Source organism: Sparus aurata, chromosome 4 (genome assembly GCF_900880675.1).
Source record: "Sparus aurata chromosome 4, fSpaAur1.1, whole genome shotgun sequence".
Classification (NCBI taxonomy): Eukaryota; Metazoa; Chordata; class Actinopteri; order Spariformes; family Sparidae; genus Sparus; species Sparus aurata.
Window position 1 is genome coordinate 21,507,774 of NC_044190.1, and position 17,225 is coordinate 21,524,998.

A 17,225-nucleotide genomic window follows, 5' to 3' on the forward strand; every position below is an offset into this window, starting at 1 on the left:
ATTAATGCAGATTACAGCCACACTGATGGGAATCTGTTCTTTTAGTTTACTAATAGTATTGACTCTAAACACCATGCTTAATTTAGGGCCACATAAAACGTGTTCAGTGAACACAACTGGTAAATAATTGACTGTGATCACAGTCCATGTTCCGTCTCGCTGTTTCCTCACCCCTCGAGGCCACAACTTGGCTACTAATTACCTTAAACCGAGCGTTGCTACTTCTGATCAGTGAGAATGTGTTTAAACATTTACTTGAATGGCTCCTCCATCTAAAACCTATTGCAAATACCAGGTACAAGGTTCAGTTATAGAAACTTTGATCAAAAGATTCTTTCATGAACGTAAATGTCTGCATGTTCTCATTTGTCTTGTTTGGAAAGACAAACAACCCATAAATGTGCAAAATCAAAAGCTAAAATATCCCAAATCACCAAGTACAGACAACTTCTTTCTTCTCTACATGTAAAAAGTTGATATACAAAAGATGATATAAACCCGTCAATGAATGTAAAACAAGAGAGTTATTTAGAATTTTATTTCATTCAGAAAACATGTCAAGATGAATGCATCACATAATTATTCAAACCATGGATAAATTACACTTTCAATGTTGTTTCACATCAACAACACAAAACAATCACAGCCGTCATGCCATTCTTCCTGTATGCATTGTGCTATATGGGAACAAAATCATGTTTTCCCTGCCATACCTCTAAATTAGTAAAATCCAAGTCCATCTTAATAAGGAACTGCATTACATAAAGCGGCCTTAACTCGAGCAAGTGAGATACCCGGGCCTCCGTCAGGCATTTACATACTAGACTGTTTTTCTGTGCATTAGCTTCTGCATAGCAGAAACACTGGACGAGCAAATGTGACACTACAGTCAGGATGCAGTTCAATCTCAAAATTTGATTCTGGAAACAAAAAAACTATTTGACTGAACACTGAATTTGTTTGGGTCCTTGTTTGTGCTGCTGGAGTTTTATAGATCTCAAATAAGAAACAGTTGTGAACAAAGGATTTTGTTGAATCTAGACAGTATGCTAAAAATAACAAATCAGCCTACTAGCGGTGAGCTCTAAAGGACCTGAGACTTTCATGCCCACCGTCATGGCCAAACAGAGCACTTTAAGCAACTGCAGCACTAATCCAATCCCACCTCCAGTTGGGATTGTTGGACTGAATGGGATCTGTGGCCACAAAGACTGGGAATCCAGCAGCAATAGGCCGGATCAACGAGGGATCAATCGGGATCAGTAAGGAGGCAGCGACTGTGGAAGTGAATCTGCAGATGGCAGAGTGGTGCGATAACAGTCTGCAAACAGCAACAAACTCACTGGTATACACACTTACCAGTTACACATAATAGCACCTTACACGAGTTTGTGGCTCATTGATGTAGCACTTTGTTGCCTCAGCAACACTAGTTTTCCTTTGACATCAATAGACCATATTCACATGGTGGCCATGTTGTACTGCTGCGTTTCAGGTTTTGTGTCCTATAAACACACGGAATCTGATGAATTGTTATAATGTCACCACTTCAGGATTGATCACCAGGTGAAAACGTCAACGGATAGTGAAAATCAGGAGCGACACTGAGCCGCATTTCAAGGTCAAACAATATGTTTGTTAACCACTTATCCAACATGGACAACAGCTACTCTTAGCATTCAACCACTTCCTAGCTCACATTAGATTATCATTTAATATACATTATCCGATAGGAAAGCAGTGAATTAATTCTACAATATAAAACACATGTCTTGGACACATTTATTATAAAGTGGAAGTGAAACACACTGGATGTAGGATTGAGGACGTAGTTGAAAGCATATGTTAGCTAATGGGTATCACACATGTTGTTTACCGTGAAGTATGGCACAAAATCCCTCCAGATTTTCACTATCCAGGCAGTGAAATGATAACAATTTGTCAGATTCCCCATTTATACAAATGCAGTAGCGTAACATCATGGCAGCATTTGAGCTTCCAGCCCTGAGCGTGACATCAGAGGAAAATGTCCGCCGTGTGAATATGGTCTATGGAGGCACAAATGCACATCCAACTTTTTACTATCCATTACATTGAGATAATGTCACTAGCACGTAGTAGTCAAATAAGTAAACTGCTAAGTGTTAATATCATAGTATCCCTTTTATTTTTTCCTAAATAATCCAAAAACTCATTCCACCCTCTACCATCAAAGCTTCTGACCAGTAGAAGGAAATATCTCAATGTGCTGGCAGTGATGAGAATTACTCCTTGAATTTTATCCTTCTGTAAAAAGTAAATCAGAAATCCTCAGGACACGCTACCATGAGGCTACAAAGTACACTCAAACAAATGCATTTTCTGTTGTCTAAGAAGAGCCGTTGTTGTCGTCTGTGACTTCAGGGTCTCCTGAGGTCACATTAATTGGACGAACGCACTTTCCTGCCTTTGAGCGGTTGGGGAGGCCTGAAGTTGTTTTCCATGCGCATCCTCTGATCCTCTTCCTCTCCAGTGAACAGAAGCATTCTAAACTTGCCCAGCTGCAAAGAGAAAGAAAGAAAGGAAGACAACACTTTATAGTCATATTTTTGCATTGAAATTTAACTGTTTTTAACAGTTATTTTAACTGTTAAAAACATATTTTGTTTTTAACTTTGGACTATTAGCACATTAAAAGGATAAGACTGGTGATATTTTGGATGTTATTGTCAACAAACACCAAAATCAACAATACATTAGTCCTTTTTTTGTTATAAAGAAACATCTTCCAGTGTCACTGCGTGACTCACTGATATGTTTTTAGACAACAATGGGGCTTTATGGCACACCAGGCTGCATCACAGAAGCATTGATTCATTGTGGTTCATTGTTTTATTAATTTGATGACAAGAAAAATATTGAATATAACAACACTACTTAAAAGCTACTCACACATGCCACCCTCTTTTTGGCATTTCCCCTTTAGCTTCATGTCTACAATTATGAGGGGGAAATGGAAAACAAAATAAAACCCTGTTATATAAAGGGCTTTTCCCTGCTGGGGCTCCATGCAAGCATTTTTCAATTAAAGCCCTGAACCCATCCAGTCATCCATCCATCAGGATAATCAGCTGGAGGGGATCAAAGGCTCAAGGCCTGGAGTCATAGGTTGAGGGGGCCAGTCGCCTAACTAACTCCTCACCCCCAGCTACGCTACACTCATGGGTTTACAGACAGATTGGTCACAACTATCCCTGAAGGGCGCAGCCACTATAACTCCTGATTCCTCATGCGCAGTCCTGGAGATAAAAACAGGGATCTAGACTAGAAAAGATCAGCAAAGTGCAAGAGTGTAATCCAGAGGCTGTCAGCAGTCGCCACAGGGCCAGCTCACAGGACCTGGAAGGCATGTGCTGCAGACATCCAGCTAGTCAGCTTAACTTGTCAGCAACCTCGGGTTGGCAAACCTAAACTTTCTGATTGCATTCACTACTAAGAGGGGTGGATAATAACAACGCCAGCTCCAAACACTGTATCCCTAATGAGTGATGCTCGCGCTCATTCTGGCCACCAAATTTAGCATCATAGTGAGGCGAAGCCGTATGTTTCTGCACATGCTACAGAACAGAGGCAAACCCAACAACACCCACGCCCCCACATCCACTAACGCTTGGCACACTGATCCAGTGATGCTGAACTTAGGTTTGACAACAGTGGATCTTTTGGAGCCCGGTGGAGAATGGCGGCCGGGAAACATGAATGTCACAGTGCACATTTTGAGAAAAGATCACACTGGAGATGAGAGAAATGTGGGTGCAACAGATACATGAAATCCATCTTTGTTACACGTGTGCCTTCATTCCAGATGTGAAACTCGGACACTACTACAAAATCAAAAAGGTGTTTCTCTCAGCTCCCATTCACATTATCGTGAATCAAAAGCCTCGCCTTCTAATGTCTGATGCAGGATGAACATCAGCATAACATCGCTATATTTCATACGTGTTTATGAACATGTTTGCTACAACCACACCTGTTTTTCTGAAACTGTGATTGGCTCCTTCAGGACGATCCAGGTGACGCTCTCATGTAGGGGGGGTGTGGTCAGTGATCCCGGGTAGGTCCAGTAGTGGAGGCTGCTGGGTAGGAGGCACTTGGGGTTGAAACGTTTGAAATCCGTGACACTAGACTGTAACAGAAATACAAAGACAACAACCTTTACGACTGTAATGATACTTGGAGCAGGTCAAAAACCAGACAAACATTACAGATTACATTAAAATACACTAATGATCATCGTACGTACCTTAAACTTCACCATGTACAGAGCGTCTGTTATCATGTGGAGCCATCTGTGGTCGTCACCTGTCTTCAGTGACAGACAAGATTGTTTTCTACTTTCATTTGTGACAACTCAAAACCTTTAACATACAGTTTATACACATGTACATACTCGGGTATATTCTACAAAATATCACAACTCTTCCGTTTTCATTGAAGCCGACACATATTGAAAATATTTACACGGGTTACAGCACCACAACACTGTTGAACAGTATTCACTATAAATAAAGTTATTTCATGACAAAATGTCGCATTTCTACTCACAACCCTTCCACAGGTTAAAGCATTGTGTTCTCAGCTACACACAACTGATGTCACAAATGGAGTTTTGCAGCTAATAACTTTTTGCACTAGCTCCTTTTGCTACTTTTTGAAATCATACCCACATCTTATATATATATATATTTTTTTTTTCTATGAGTCAAATTGTGAAGAAAGAAATAGTAATTTAGTCTGCTATGCATAAATGTCCACATGTACACACAATTAATAATTGATTCTGTAAAGAAAAATGTAGTGAAGACAAAATAAAAGTTTGAATGAGTGCAGAATTTTGGGCTGGACTACAATACATAATCATGCTTTAGTTTCTTTTGGGGTCGACCATGACTTAACGCAAACTTAAGACAATAGGACTGCACTTAAGAACCATCTTACATCTAAAAAGATTCCGAGGACAGCAAGGCCATCTGGAGATGACGCCGCCTCCCCAAATGACTTGTACTTGACAGCATTCCAGTGTACAAGATGGAGCTAGAGGAGGAAGACAGACAGACAGACAGACAGACAGACAGACAGACAGGCAGATAGACAGGGAATAAATTGGCTGGAATATTGAACTTATAGCTTGAAAACAGTTATTTAAACTGCCAAGTCTGGGCAGAGTCAGCTAACAAGAGCACCTGTACGGCTAACTGAGCTAACTGGCAAACAGCAGACACAGTTAGAAATAGTTAGCGGTTACTGGTGATATGTTGCTCCTATTTGTTTGGAGTATGAATTTGACAGGTGGTCATTATTTTACATGTTGGACCTTTAAGAAAGACAGCATTGACGGTGTTTTACCTCAGGAGGAAGTGAGGCTATGTGTCTTTGTTTTATTTTCATATTTTTAAACACACCTTCACCGAAACGGGTTATTCTTAGTTTTTTGTTAATTAGACACCGATGCACTGTAGCAATTTACATCCCAGGCACTGACCTCCGATGCATAGCTTTGTCCTTCAACAGTGTGCTCAGAGCCGTGGCAGCCCTTTCCACCCCAGTGGAAGTGGAACTGTTTCAGTCTGTAGGGGTTGTCAAGAGGGCCTCCCTGGATCACTGCAGAAGATGAGAGGAGATGTTAAAGAAAAAAAATAATCACATTCACACACAGGCAGACACCCACTCTCTTACTCTCTGTGGGTGTCAGACAAACTGCTTCCCAGAACAATAGAGCATCAGAGCACAGCATCCTGTGTGTAGCATCATCCAAACAGCTCGGTACTACTGCAGGACACACACACACACACACACACACACACACACACACACACACACACACACACACACACACACACACACACACACACACACACACACACACACACACACACACACACACACACACACACACACACACACGAGATGAGTCAAGCTGCTAACACCCAGCAGACTTTATTAAATTTCTCACTCAAAGCTGAGACATGAGCACAACCAGGCAGACAGACTCCTGCACCAACAAATCATCTATCATTACAGCTCTGTGGCACTAGCTTTAGTTTGAGACACAAACAGCCTATCCTTTGCTAAATAAAGCAACGTTAAAGCTGCATTCAGGGTAGTTCAGATTCCCATTCAGGTCCATTGGCAAACAAGATATTCATGTCACTTGAATGCATTTCATAATGACAGTCAGACCCATTATCAAGACACTACAGACGGTTTTCAGAGCCTATGGCCTCCACTGCTGGGTATGGACAGCAGTTTAATCTGATCGTTATTCATTGTGATGCTGCTGACATCCTTCTGACAAACGGGCCACTACAGTTCAGGTCAGATTAGCTCGGCACGAACGGCAAAAGAGCAAAACGCTCATCTCCTCCATTTTACATAGATGCATGAGAACCACAGGGGCAAAGTGATTTGTTAAAGGAAAAATCTATTAACTATTAACATGAAAAGGAAAATAATAATTTCCAGACAATTAACTAGTCTAGAAAACAATCAATCATCAATCATAAATGTAGGGAGGAATAAAACTGGCATTTAAAAACAATTAAAAAGTGCACTATGTTGTTTTGGGGAGAAATGTTTAATCAGAAACCAAAACCTACATAATACCTACATTTATTTTTATATAACATTTCTGGTGCATTTAATGTCACATACATTTTTTACATTGAAACATTTCTTTTACTTATTCTATATTTTGGTAGCTTCAGTCCTCCATACAACATTATTTTTTGTGCATTTACTGGCATATTCGTTTCTTTACTGAGCTATTCATTTATTTCTTTACCATCTTAGTTTATGTTGGCAATCTTAGCCCTACATATAAATGAGAAATTAGGTGACAGAAGTAAATAATCACTTATAAATAACTGATGTGCTCAATCAGTTCCTTAACCTCGACCTGGTAATGCTAACATTAATGATTACTTGAGGACATAAACACATTGAATTATTACAATTATGACTGGTTTTAACTGCTGTCATGTTTGTTATTCCAACATACAGAGGCAGATCTTTATATTGATTGTATGCATTTTATCTTAATTACTTGAATAGTGGGCATCCCTCTTAACAGTGATGCATTTATTATATTCCATCCTCCTTTTCTTACCAAAACAACAGCGACACATGACGCTGTCTGACACATAAATATATGGATGTGTTCACCCAGACACAAGCCATACATGGCAAACTGACAACCACAGGTTTAGGGGATTTGCGCTCCTCGTTTGAACCACGTGGAGCCGCTGAGGAGGAGCATTAGTTCTCCAACAGGTCTCCTCTTTCATTCATTATTTTCAGTTGCTTGCTCTGTGCAGACAGCCAAACAGCCCCACATCTCTGAGCTTATCATTCATGTTAATGACAGGGTGGTTGACATGGATCCACCCAGTGATAAAAGCAAATAGAGTCATAATAACCGCTGAGATCAGCTCACGTTATTATATCTCTTGTCCAGCAGACAGATACTCATACAGTTAACTGCTGGCTGCACTTCCCTGCAGCATAATCAGTGGTTTATTTGTAACCTCTGATTACGGTCAGTTATGCACATGGTTTGCACTTTCTAAAAATCAAGGTAATTCCACCTTTCAGGCGTTTGTCTACTGAAAGTCAAGTTTTAGCACATATTTCCACTGGAGGGTGGCTGACTAATCAATATCGGTGCCAAGATTAAATTTGGACTGTGACCGTTCTTTAATTGCAAGGTAGTCAGTAATCAGTCTACAGAGTCATGTCAAAATGCACAGTCCAAATCAAGATGCCCTCTATTCACATTGCTCTTTATCTCCTTTAATCCAACCAGAGCATGACTAAACTTATTGGTTGGTTTTTACTTTCTTGAACTCTACAGTCTGTAGAAACCACAGCTGAAGGTCCATTGATACACAAATGCACACACACACACACACACACACACACATTTTCTCACCTGAGCGGTCATCAGAGTCATCAAACTCCACAACTACGGAGTGCCCATTGTTGGAGATGTTAATGGAGGTACAGTGGTCGTAGTTTAGGACAATGGGGCCCAAATTGGGGTCATGCGAAGCCTGATGAGGGTCGATGTCGATGGGAGACTGCCGGGTCCCTTCAGCCACAGGGAAGTTTTTGTGCCATATAGTCGGACCTTATGATGCAAGGCAAACATAAACATTACCTTTTATTCTTTAAGTTTTCAATTCACCCAATACTGTTCATAAGCCTCAAGCTCTGATTTAAGGAGTTTGTCTTAAATCAATCAGATTTCATTTGTCCACCTGTAAAAATAAATAAATAATGACTTCTCTCTGAAACAAAGTAATCGAATTAAGATCTAGATTAAAGAAAGATCTCAAGAAATCTCAAATAAATCAGTTTAATTCACTCCAGGGTCTCATCCACACTAGCCAATGCAGCGCTGTAAATAGATCAATTGGCTTGAAGGCATTGTGGCCATAGCACTGATGCTATTCAGGGTTTCTCACAGAGGAGCCAAGGACACACCAAGAGGAAAGTCAGGTAAAGGTGACAGCAGTCATCCCTCTAAGCATGCGGCTAATCTCGCATTAACGGCGATGAAACACGCAACCCTCCTCCAGCCAGACGGAGCGCCGGTCAACATGAACCGCAGCACACAAAGTTACTTCCCTCTGATATGACTCAGAAAAGGCTGCCAAGAGATGCTGCGAGATCTTACCGTCGTCTTTTCCGTATCCCCAGTGATTCCCTGTCATTGTCCCTGTGAGGAAGACTCGAGTGTGACCGAGCTGTCGCTGTGTGGCTGCTGCACTCCGGTGCGCACGTGTAGGACGGACACGGACATCGGCCGGTGAGGCTATTGATGAAGTTTATGTAGTGGAAGGAAATGATCCCCGTGTTGACACGCCCCCTCACACTCAAACACACACACACACACACACACACACGCCTCCTGTCCACCTGTCTCAGGTTTTAAAGCTTATCTTGTCTGATGTTACTGTATTCGGTAAGCCCTCATGAGACTTAATGGTTAGTCCTTCACTGAAATGATATACCATTTAGAAGTAGTAGTTGTTGTTGTGATCACTGTTTAAGAATGACAATGTCTGCTAATTAGGCAAAAAAAGAAGAAAAAAAAGACAACACCTAGCCTTCAATGAATTAACAATAAAGAAATAGGAAGGAGAATATATGTGAATAAATGAATGAATGAATGAATAAATAAATAAGTACATTAATAATATTGTACAGAGAGGAAAAATAGTAGGCTTCAAGCTACAAATGCATATGATATGTAATGGATCCATAAAGAAACATAGCCACTGTCTATGTCTGAAACATTAGGCTATTGCTCTAATACTGATTTATTTGTTTAGGTATTTATCAGATCTTTTATCATTGATTACTGTGTACAGCCTACTTTAAAAATTGTTGTTTTGTTTCATTGTGCACATAAAGTCACTGGGCATATGAATTTTATTATCATCATTTTGGTGTTTTATTGTGTAAATGTATAAAATCCGCTACCATGTTGTTAAAGGTACAATGTGTAGGAATTTTAATTGAAAATTCAAACTATTACTTACAGAACGAGAAGAAATAACAGTTTTAGCATTATGAAGTTGATGTATTATAGCATGCTAACCAGCTAGCCCCTTCCCACCCCGGTCCAAAGCTCCTTCTCCGGTTCTCCGAGTTCCCGAGCAGCACCACTAGCTGCACGGCTAACTGAGCTTACTAGCAAATGGCAGCTTCAGTAACAGTTACTTGTGTGATATGCTGCCCCCTAATTGTTTGGAGTATTATTCTTACATATTGCACCTTTAAACCAATCTGGTCCATCTGAAACAAAACAAAGTGGATTAACTGACTTGGCATTTCGGAAATTAATCAAATATTTGAGTCATATTTCAAGCAAAAAGATGTAGGCTATATGTAAATCCTTCTGTTAATTTCTCCTAATTTCAGAAATATGATGACATCATTTTGGGTTTGAGGACATTTTTAGCTGTTTTCCGATTTGCTTTCTAGACCATGGATTTATTGACAGATTGAGAAAGAAATTAATTCAAAGCATTCTTTTAACCCATGTATATATTGAATTCACGATTTTTAAGAGTAAGATGACGTAGGCAATTAAAATGACTGCTTTGGTTGCCACAAGTGATCACAAAGTGGCCCCTTGTAGGTATCAGCTCACCACCCTCATCCTGGGTGAGATGCCCCTTCCTTGTAGTGGCCCGGCCCTCATGATGTCTGTGCGTGCTGCTGCCTCCATAACGGAAGATCACCATACTCACTTTGTTACTAATGCAATATCAATTAAATAATTTAATGACACCTCGTGCCAGTTAAAGCGATCACATTTGGAAATCACGAGTCACGACAAGAATTTGTATCGAAAGTGCGGGACTGAATTTTCGCGCAGGCGCACTTGTGTCGAATCTGTCGATCAGGAAGTTAAAATGTGTCCATAGACGTCACTCATTGTAAAGATACCATGGCAGCCACTAAAGCCTCCAAAGAACAGAAATACGACAGGCAACTCAGGTCAATTTGAACGATATCGCATATTTCACAGATACACGTTCTCTCTGTAGCTTCCTTGTCTGTATATTTCATCTGAGAGGTCACTGCAGAGACAGTCGTGAGACAAGAGTGTAACGTTAGCTAGCGTTAGCTTGCTAACTATGTGCGTTATAGTTAAAACAGCATCGGCGGGCTAACGTGTTAGCTATAAGGTTAACGGGATGGGTTGCTCGTTTTTCTTTGTGGTGTTTGCATGCACATCGGAACTGCCAGTTTGTGTAAAGACTGCCATCACCCTGACAATCTAGCTCTCTGTCTGATGGTTAAACGACTGTGCACTACAGGACAGTCAGTGTTATTGTAGTTGTCAAAGCACCAGCTAAGTCATTCCTGCTAAATGCCTTATTGTAGTTGGGGATGAGTTGTATCACTAGATGGCAACACATGCTCATGTTATCCTCTCCTGCTCCCAGGCTGTGGGGTGACCATGGTCAAGAAACACTGGAGAATGCACATGTTTGTCTCATCAATGCCACAGCAACTGGGACAGAGATACTGAAGAACTTGGTGCTTCCAGGTACACAGATGTGGCGTTGTGTTAGTGATGATGCTGCAGGTGAAGATGAAAACGTATTTATGATTGAATAAATCGATGTCTTTGTCAGGTATTGGAGCATTCACCATAGTTGATGGACACACAGTTACTGGGGAAGATGTTGGAAACAAGTAAGACAGCAGTTTGTTTTAGAAAGTTGATCTAAGTTTAAAATAATGTATGTTTATATGTGTTTCCTTGATGTTGATCATGACTGACCTCTTCATCTTGTCTTGCAGCTTTTTTCTTAGCAACAACAGCATTGGAAAGGTACATTTTGGTAAAATACATACATTTATATAGTTTGTGCAGAGGAAAGTCCTCTGCTTCTGATTCCCGCCCTTCTTGGTTATTCATGAAATATTTTTTTTATATTCTCTGTAGGAAAAAAGGTGCATAGTGTTTGCATATTTATATGAGCCCTGACCTTGACCACTTATGTGTTGCAGATCAGAGCACAGGCTGCAACTGAGCTGCTGCAAGAACTTAACAGTGATGTCTCTGGAAACTTTGTTGAGGAGGTTGGTGTTGTTTGACATGGTGCCACAGATGTGTTTACAGTGGCATATCATTTTCAACACGAAATTGAAACAAGCAAATCTTATATTTTGATAACATTGCCAATATTTGTGTGACACCAAAACACTAAAACTGTATTCATCAATATCAGAACTCTGATAGTGACAGAGATCTCTCACTGCCTTTTTCTTTCTTTCTCCCTGCTCCTGCAGAGTCCAGACAAGCTTCTGGACAATGATCCAGAGTTCTTCCACAGGTTTACCATAGTCATCGGTGTCCAGTTGCCAGAAAGGTACGAGTTTTAGTTCATCCTCACTCAAATTATGCAAACAACTTAAATCATGCTGAACCATTTACATTTAGATTTAGGGCATTTAGCAGAAGAAATATCTAAACTTTGTAAAGTCCTCATGGATGGAGCCCTTAGCACTGTGGCAGGGTGTGATTTTAAGATATGGGGTGAAGCAACAAGTTAAAAAGTATGGTGATTGTTTGCGTTTTGTTTGAAATGTTTAAACTAAGATCTGAAGTGTTGTTTTATTTTCTGTCCAACGAACGTGTCAAATTTTCTCTAAAATTCAACAGCACATGTTTAAGGCTGGGCTCAGTCCTGTGGAGTGCCGCTGTACCTTTCCTAGTCTGTAAAACCTATGGCCTGATCGGCTACATGAGACTGGTGGTGCAGGAGCATACAGGTTAGTTCTTAATAAGACACTCAATATTAGACAACAACTCTTCATTTTAACTCTTGACATTATATGTTATTAGTTTTTGAACCCATGAAATTGCAAATGCAATACTGTGAAGATATAACATGTCATAGATTAGTTTGGAATTAGTATTTAAATGAGATAATTGAGATCTTGACTACCTGTATCCACACTCCTTTTGCTGTCAGTGGGACTTTATATGTATAATTTTGTTAATATGAAAATAAATGATATATTGACATTTTACCTCCTCTTTCTTCAGTGATTGAATCTCACCCAGACAATGCCTTGGAGGATCTGAGGTTAGACCAGCCTTTCGCTGAATTCAAGAACCACATTCAGTCCTACGACCTTGACAGCATGGACAAGAAGGTGTGTACTTTGGTGTCAGCACATTTGTATTCGTATATTTGTCAGTTGCAACGTTAGTGTCAGCATTATAGCACGGATATATTCCCTCTCCGTTCTTCATTTAATCTGCAGGACCACAGTCACACTCCGTGGATTATTGTTGTAGCTAAATACCTGGAAAAATGGCTCAGTGAGGTACAGTATATTTAAGTGGCCACCCTAGATATCTGGCAAATACTTGATCGCTATTGTATACTCTTGAGTGTTTTTGTTTGTGTTTTGTTGTACAATGAAATGTTTTTTTCGTCACTGTAGCACAACGGTCAGCCACCGAAAAATTACAATGAGAAAGAGGCCTTCAGACAGTGTATTCGGGAAGGTATCTGTGAACATTTCGACTGTCATTTTGCTGTGTAACCCAAACATATCTGTGATTGATTCTTATTTTGTGTTCCTTCAGGGATCCTGAAGAATGAAAATGGTGTCCCAGAGGACGAAGAAAACTTTGAGGAAGCTATTAAGAATGTCAACACTGCACTGAACCCAACCAAGGTGCCAGATCTCAAAAACAACATGTTTCATCCCTTTAAAACCACCCATCAGTCTGTTTTCTGTAGTTTCACACTTTACAGTAAAGTCTAATGACTCTTATTTCTGCAGGTTCCTAGTGCAGTTGAAGACCTTTTCAATAGTGTGCAGTGTAACGACATCACATCACAGGTTTTTGCCTTTTTTCCTAAGACTGTTGTGCTATAAAATACATTTATAGTTTCATAGTTAAAGTAGGTATTGAGATTATTGCTTTTTTAAACCCTGGAATGTATTCTGTTTGTGCTTGTTTACCAGACGCTGTCCTTCTGGGTGATGCTGCGAGCTGTGAAGGAGTTTGTTCTCAATGAAGGCAACGGAAGCCTACCTGTACGAGGAACCATCCCAGATATGATCGCTGACTCTCAGAAGTTTATCAACCTTCAAAATGTGTAAGTGTGCAGTATTCATAGATTCATTTGTAGGTGGGACGAGAGAAAAGGAAAGTAGCTTTAGAAAATGTGTGATCCAATAGTAGATCCAGTTCTATATCTCTCTTTCTAACAGTAAATGATTTAATAATATGGGTTTGTGGATGTTGATGTTTTTTTTTCGTGCTTTATTTCAGTTACAGGCAAAAGGCAATGCAGGATGCTGCAACTGTTTCTAAGCATGTAGAATGTCTGCTGCAGTCTTTTGGAAAGGTATGTTGTAAACCCATGTTTTCACTGACTATTCAGGTAAATCTGAAAAAAATCTTAATGATTTAAATTTAGGGCTTGATGAAATCAATTAATTTGTCTAATAGGCATGTAAATGAATGATATGTGCATTAAAAATACATTCCTAGTTTCTGCAACTGTATTTAACCCTAACCCTAGTATAAATAATTTTGGGAAGCCAAAAACTGTGCAGACCTTCAGTTGGAGAATCTTTCCATCATTATGTCCCAACATTTCCCCCGTGTTCATTAATATATTAGTAAAAATTCTGTCACTTAAAATATGTTTGACTAAAAAAATATTTTGCTGAAATAACTTTTTCTTTCCACTAGCCACCAGAGAGCATCTCTGAAAAGGACATCAAACTGTTCTGTAAGAAACCCATTCTTTAATGAATACAATCCTCAACCTCACACTGTTGTCTAGTCTAATTTAATCAGAATAATTTGTGTATTGCCCATGTAAAAGTACCTGCTGAAGATTTTTTTCAGACATACAGTGCATATTAGTATAACCCATGACTCAAAACTGCTATATGCCCTGTTAATCTCTTAAGTTTTGTTATTATTTTAGCAGCAATTGAAAATCTCATGACCATTATGCATCTCTATCATACAGCAGTGCTGTCACTGTATAAGAACTCATCTGTCTACAAGTGTAACATAATCTGCACTGTTGTTGAGTATAACTGCACCTGCAACCAGTTCATTCCTAACTGTGGTTACTTGTGTTGGTGTCTAGGTAAGAATGCCTCCTTCCTAAGGGTGGTGCGCTGCAGATCATTGGCTGAAGAATACAGTGTGGATTCAGTAAATAAAGATGAAATCAGTGAGTTGTAGATTAATTTTCTCTCTGATTTTACTGTTAAAGTCTTTCGTTACTTCATCCTATGTGTATGAGCTGACTCTAGTATTGTTTTCTCTGTTAAATGTAAAGCATGTTCCCCTAATAACGATAATTGTATCTTCAGCGTCGTGCATGGACAATCCAGACAGCGAGATGGTCTTCTACCTCATGCTTCGTGCCGTTGACCGCTTCTATCAGCAGCACTCCCGCTACCCAGGTACGTTCAGGATTCTACAGATTTTTGCTTCAAAGAAATTCTGTTTATTTTGTTTGGCAACTAATAGATTTTTCTACTAGGAGAGAGCTGTTTGATTGTTGTCAGACTATACTTACTTGTGCCATCTGTCAGGAAGGACAATTACATTACAGCATTACAGCTGCAGTCTTTTGTGGCTCTTTTACACTTAAAGCATAAATAACTTGTTGGGTATTTTGTTGGTTGAGCTGTGTACCCATGAAACAGTCAATACTAGAATCATCTCAAAAGCTCTGAAGACTCTAAGAATGTACAATCAAGTCGAAAGGGGCCGGCGGATGTATCAAGAGAAAACCTTCCATACTATCTCACAAAGAGGAAAAACCTATTATTAAAAACTATACTGTACCGAACACATCATCAGATGCCAGTAAAAACTGCTCTTGTGTATCTTTTCCCACATGTGCTTCCTTACCAGGAGTTTATAACTACCAGGTGGAGGATGACATCAACAAATTGAAACTCTGTGTGAACAACCTACTGCAGGAGTACAGCCTCAACGTCAACATCAAAGACGATTACATCCATGAGTTGTAAGTCACGGTCACAGCTGGATGTACTGATTGAAGGTTTTTTTTAAGACCATGCAAGTAATTATTTTTTTTTCTTTTCCCTAACCTACAGCTGTCGATATGGTGCAGCAGAGCCACACACAGTTGCCGCATTTTTGGGAGGTAATATTTTAGCAATATTCAGACATTGACTGAGATCCTAATAAACACCATATCCCATCTAGGCAGTGCCGATGAATCCATGTCTTCTTTTTCTGTAGGATCAGCTGCTCAGGAGGCCATCAAGATCATCAGCCACCAGTTTGTGCCGTTCAGCAACACTTTCATTTACAACGCCATGTCACAGACCTCCGCCACCTTACAGTTGTGAATGCAGTTACTGATCCTGAGCTTGCTTACAGAAAGTACAAAAGCGGCATTTAACAACTTGCTTTATAATCTAAACAAAAAGGAAGAAAAATTGTTTTTTCCTCTGGACTGGAATGGGATAACTGCCCATACGTGTGCACTTCAACCAACAAGGATTGTTCTCATGAAAAAGATTAAAAGTCCGGACTCTGTAGATGGAAGGTTTGATCAAATGTAGAGCCTTGCCGCCTTCTTTAAAGTTCTCGAAGGGGAAGAAATCAGGATAGCACCCACAGAGGATTTCTTCTAACTTTTTTTTTTTTTTTTTGGTTTGACATTAAATGAGGCTGGAAAGGAAACAACAACAACTATCTGTAAAATTCAACATTCATGGATGATTTATTACAATGTAGCAGCACTTTGTATACTAAAGTCACAACTGTTTTGTGTTTGAAACAAGGCAGAAGGTTTTTGGTTAAAATGGCAACAAAAAAACAAACAAACATTGTAAGTGTTGCTGAACTGTTATGAATTGCCATAAAAAACATTCAATATTTTACCTGAATTTGTTTATTTTAAAGTCAAAGGTGAAGTGGACTCATATTCAGCACACATCTGCATTTGTTCCTCGCTTTTTGGGCTTCAATGTCTCTTCAAATACAGTCTTGTTAAACACTTTGAGTAAAGCGACTGTGTCAGGTTGACTTGTTGAATAGTTGAAACAATGTTTGCACAGTTATTTAGCCTGAATAAATGTTAGATGACAAGCATGTGAGCTTCTTGGAAGGCACGTAATGTGACTTGCCTCCGGGCAAGATTCACATGCAGCCCAGGTTAGGACTACTTTTGTTAGGAGTTGATGACAAATTTATCCAACACTAGAGGGCACTCTTCCATTTGTCACAACATTTAAGCTGGCGACTCTTTAAAGTTTATAACACGTGCCTGTTCACTGGCTGATTCCCAAATGCTGACCATTGAATACAAACTGCACTTGACGTAATTGGCTAAAATGTTAAATATTAACCAGCATGTTGTTTGTCATTAGCTCTGTCTGAGGTGCATGCAATATAGAGAACAGTGGTCTTTGTACGCTCTAACATGCAGTGCAGAGCCCCGCCAGAGGACTGTGTTGAGGGTTATTGTGATGTAACTTTTGGGCAGGGTGAACTTTTTCATTTTTTCTTTCTTTTTTTTTTACTTCAGACTTTGGCAGGATGGAAATTTGCCCTCAGCAGATCTTTTCCTTGTAAGACTCCCTCCGTCCCCCCCTTCTCTCCCCATGCAGCGATCTGTCTCACATTCTCACAC

General features: G+C 39.8%; 2 protein-coding genes across 2 annotated transcripts; one reads left to right on the forward strand and one right to left on the reverse strand.

Moving 5' to 3' along the window:
- Positions 1 to 521: 521 nt before the first annotated feature.
- Positions 522 to 8,873, reverse strand: ca7 (carbonic anhydrase VII). The gene is made up of 7 exons (XM_030413330.1): positions 8,717 to 8,873; positions 7,970 to 8,167; positions 5,525 to 5,643; positions 4,981 to 5,076; positions 4,286 to 4,348; positions 4,013 to 4,168; positions 522 to 2,540 (listed from the first exon to the last, which is right to left on the reverse strand). Exons 1-7 carry the CDS (start codon positions 8,751 to 8,753, stop codon positions 2,421 to 2,423), a joined length of 789 nt encoding a protein of 262 aa, XP_030269190.1. The 5' UTR covers positions 8,754 to 8,873; the 3' UTR covers positions 522 to 2,420.
- A 1,539-nt stretch (positions 8,874 to 10,412) lies between these two features.
- On the forward strand, positions 10,413 to 16,473 carry nae1 (nedd8 activating enzyme E1 subunit 1). Its single transcript, XM_030415654.1, has 20 exons — positions 10,413 to 10,548; positions 11,001 to 11,104; positions 11,193 to 11,253; positions 11,362 to 11,392; positions 11,572 to 11,643; positions 11,854 to 11,933; positions 12,227 to 12,336; positions 12,614 to 12,723; positions 12,835 to 12,897; positions 13,018 to 13,081; positions 13,163 to 13,254; positions 13,363 to 13,422; positions 13,549 to 13,682; positions 13,859 to 13,934; positions 14,285 to 14,324; positions 14,694 to 14,780; positions 14,923 to 15,015; positions 15,473 to 15,587; positions 15,679 to 15,728; positions 15,827 to 16,473. The coding sequence occupies exons 1-20, from the start codon at positions 10,499 to 10,501 to the stop codon at positions 15,934 to 15,936; spliced, it is 1,602 nt and encodes a 533-aa protein (XP_030271514.1). The 5' UTR covers positions 10,413 to 10,498; the 3' UTR covers positions 15,937 to 16,473.
- Positions 16,474 to 17,225: the final 752 nt, after the last annotated feature.

Excerpts from the sequence above, each read along its gene's own strand:
- ca7 (XM_030413330.1), bottom strand. The coding sequence starts at position 8,753 with ATGACAGGGAATCACTGGGGATACGGAAAAGACGACG. Across the intron at positions 8,168-8,716 it reads GGGATACGGAAAAGACGACG|GTCCGACTATATGGCACAAA; the intron begins GTAAGATCTCGC and ends TTGCATCATAAG. Across the intron at positions 4,349-4,980 it reads TCCTCGGAATCTTTTTAGAT|ACAGGTGACGACCACAGATG; the intron begins GTAAGATGGTTC and ends CTGTCACTGAAG.
- nae1 (XM_030415654.1), top strand. The coding sequence starts at position 10,499 with ATGGCAGCCACTAAAGCCTCCAAAGAACAGAAATACGACAGGCAACTC. Across the intron at positions 10,549-11,000 it reads AAATACGACAGGCAACTCAG|GCTGTGGGGTGACCATGGTC; the intron begins GTCAATTTGAAC and ends TCCTGCTCCCAG. Across the intron at positions 11,934-12,226 it reads GGTGTCCAGTTGCCAGAAAG|CACATGTTTAAGGCTGGGCT; the intron begins GTACGAGTTTTA and ends AAAATTCAACAG.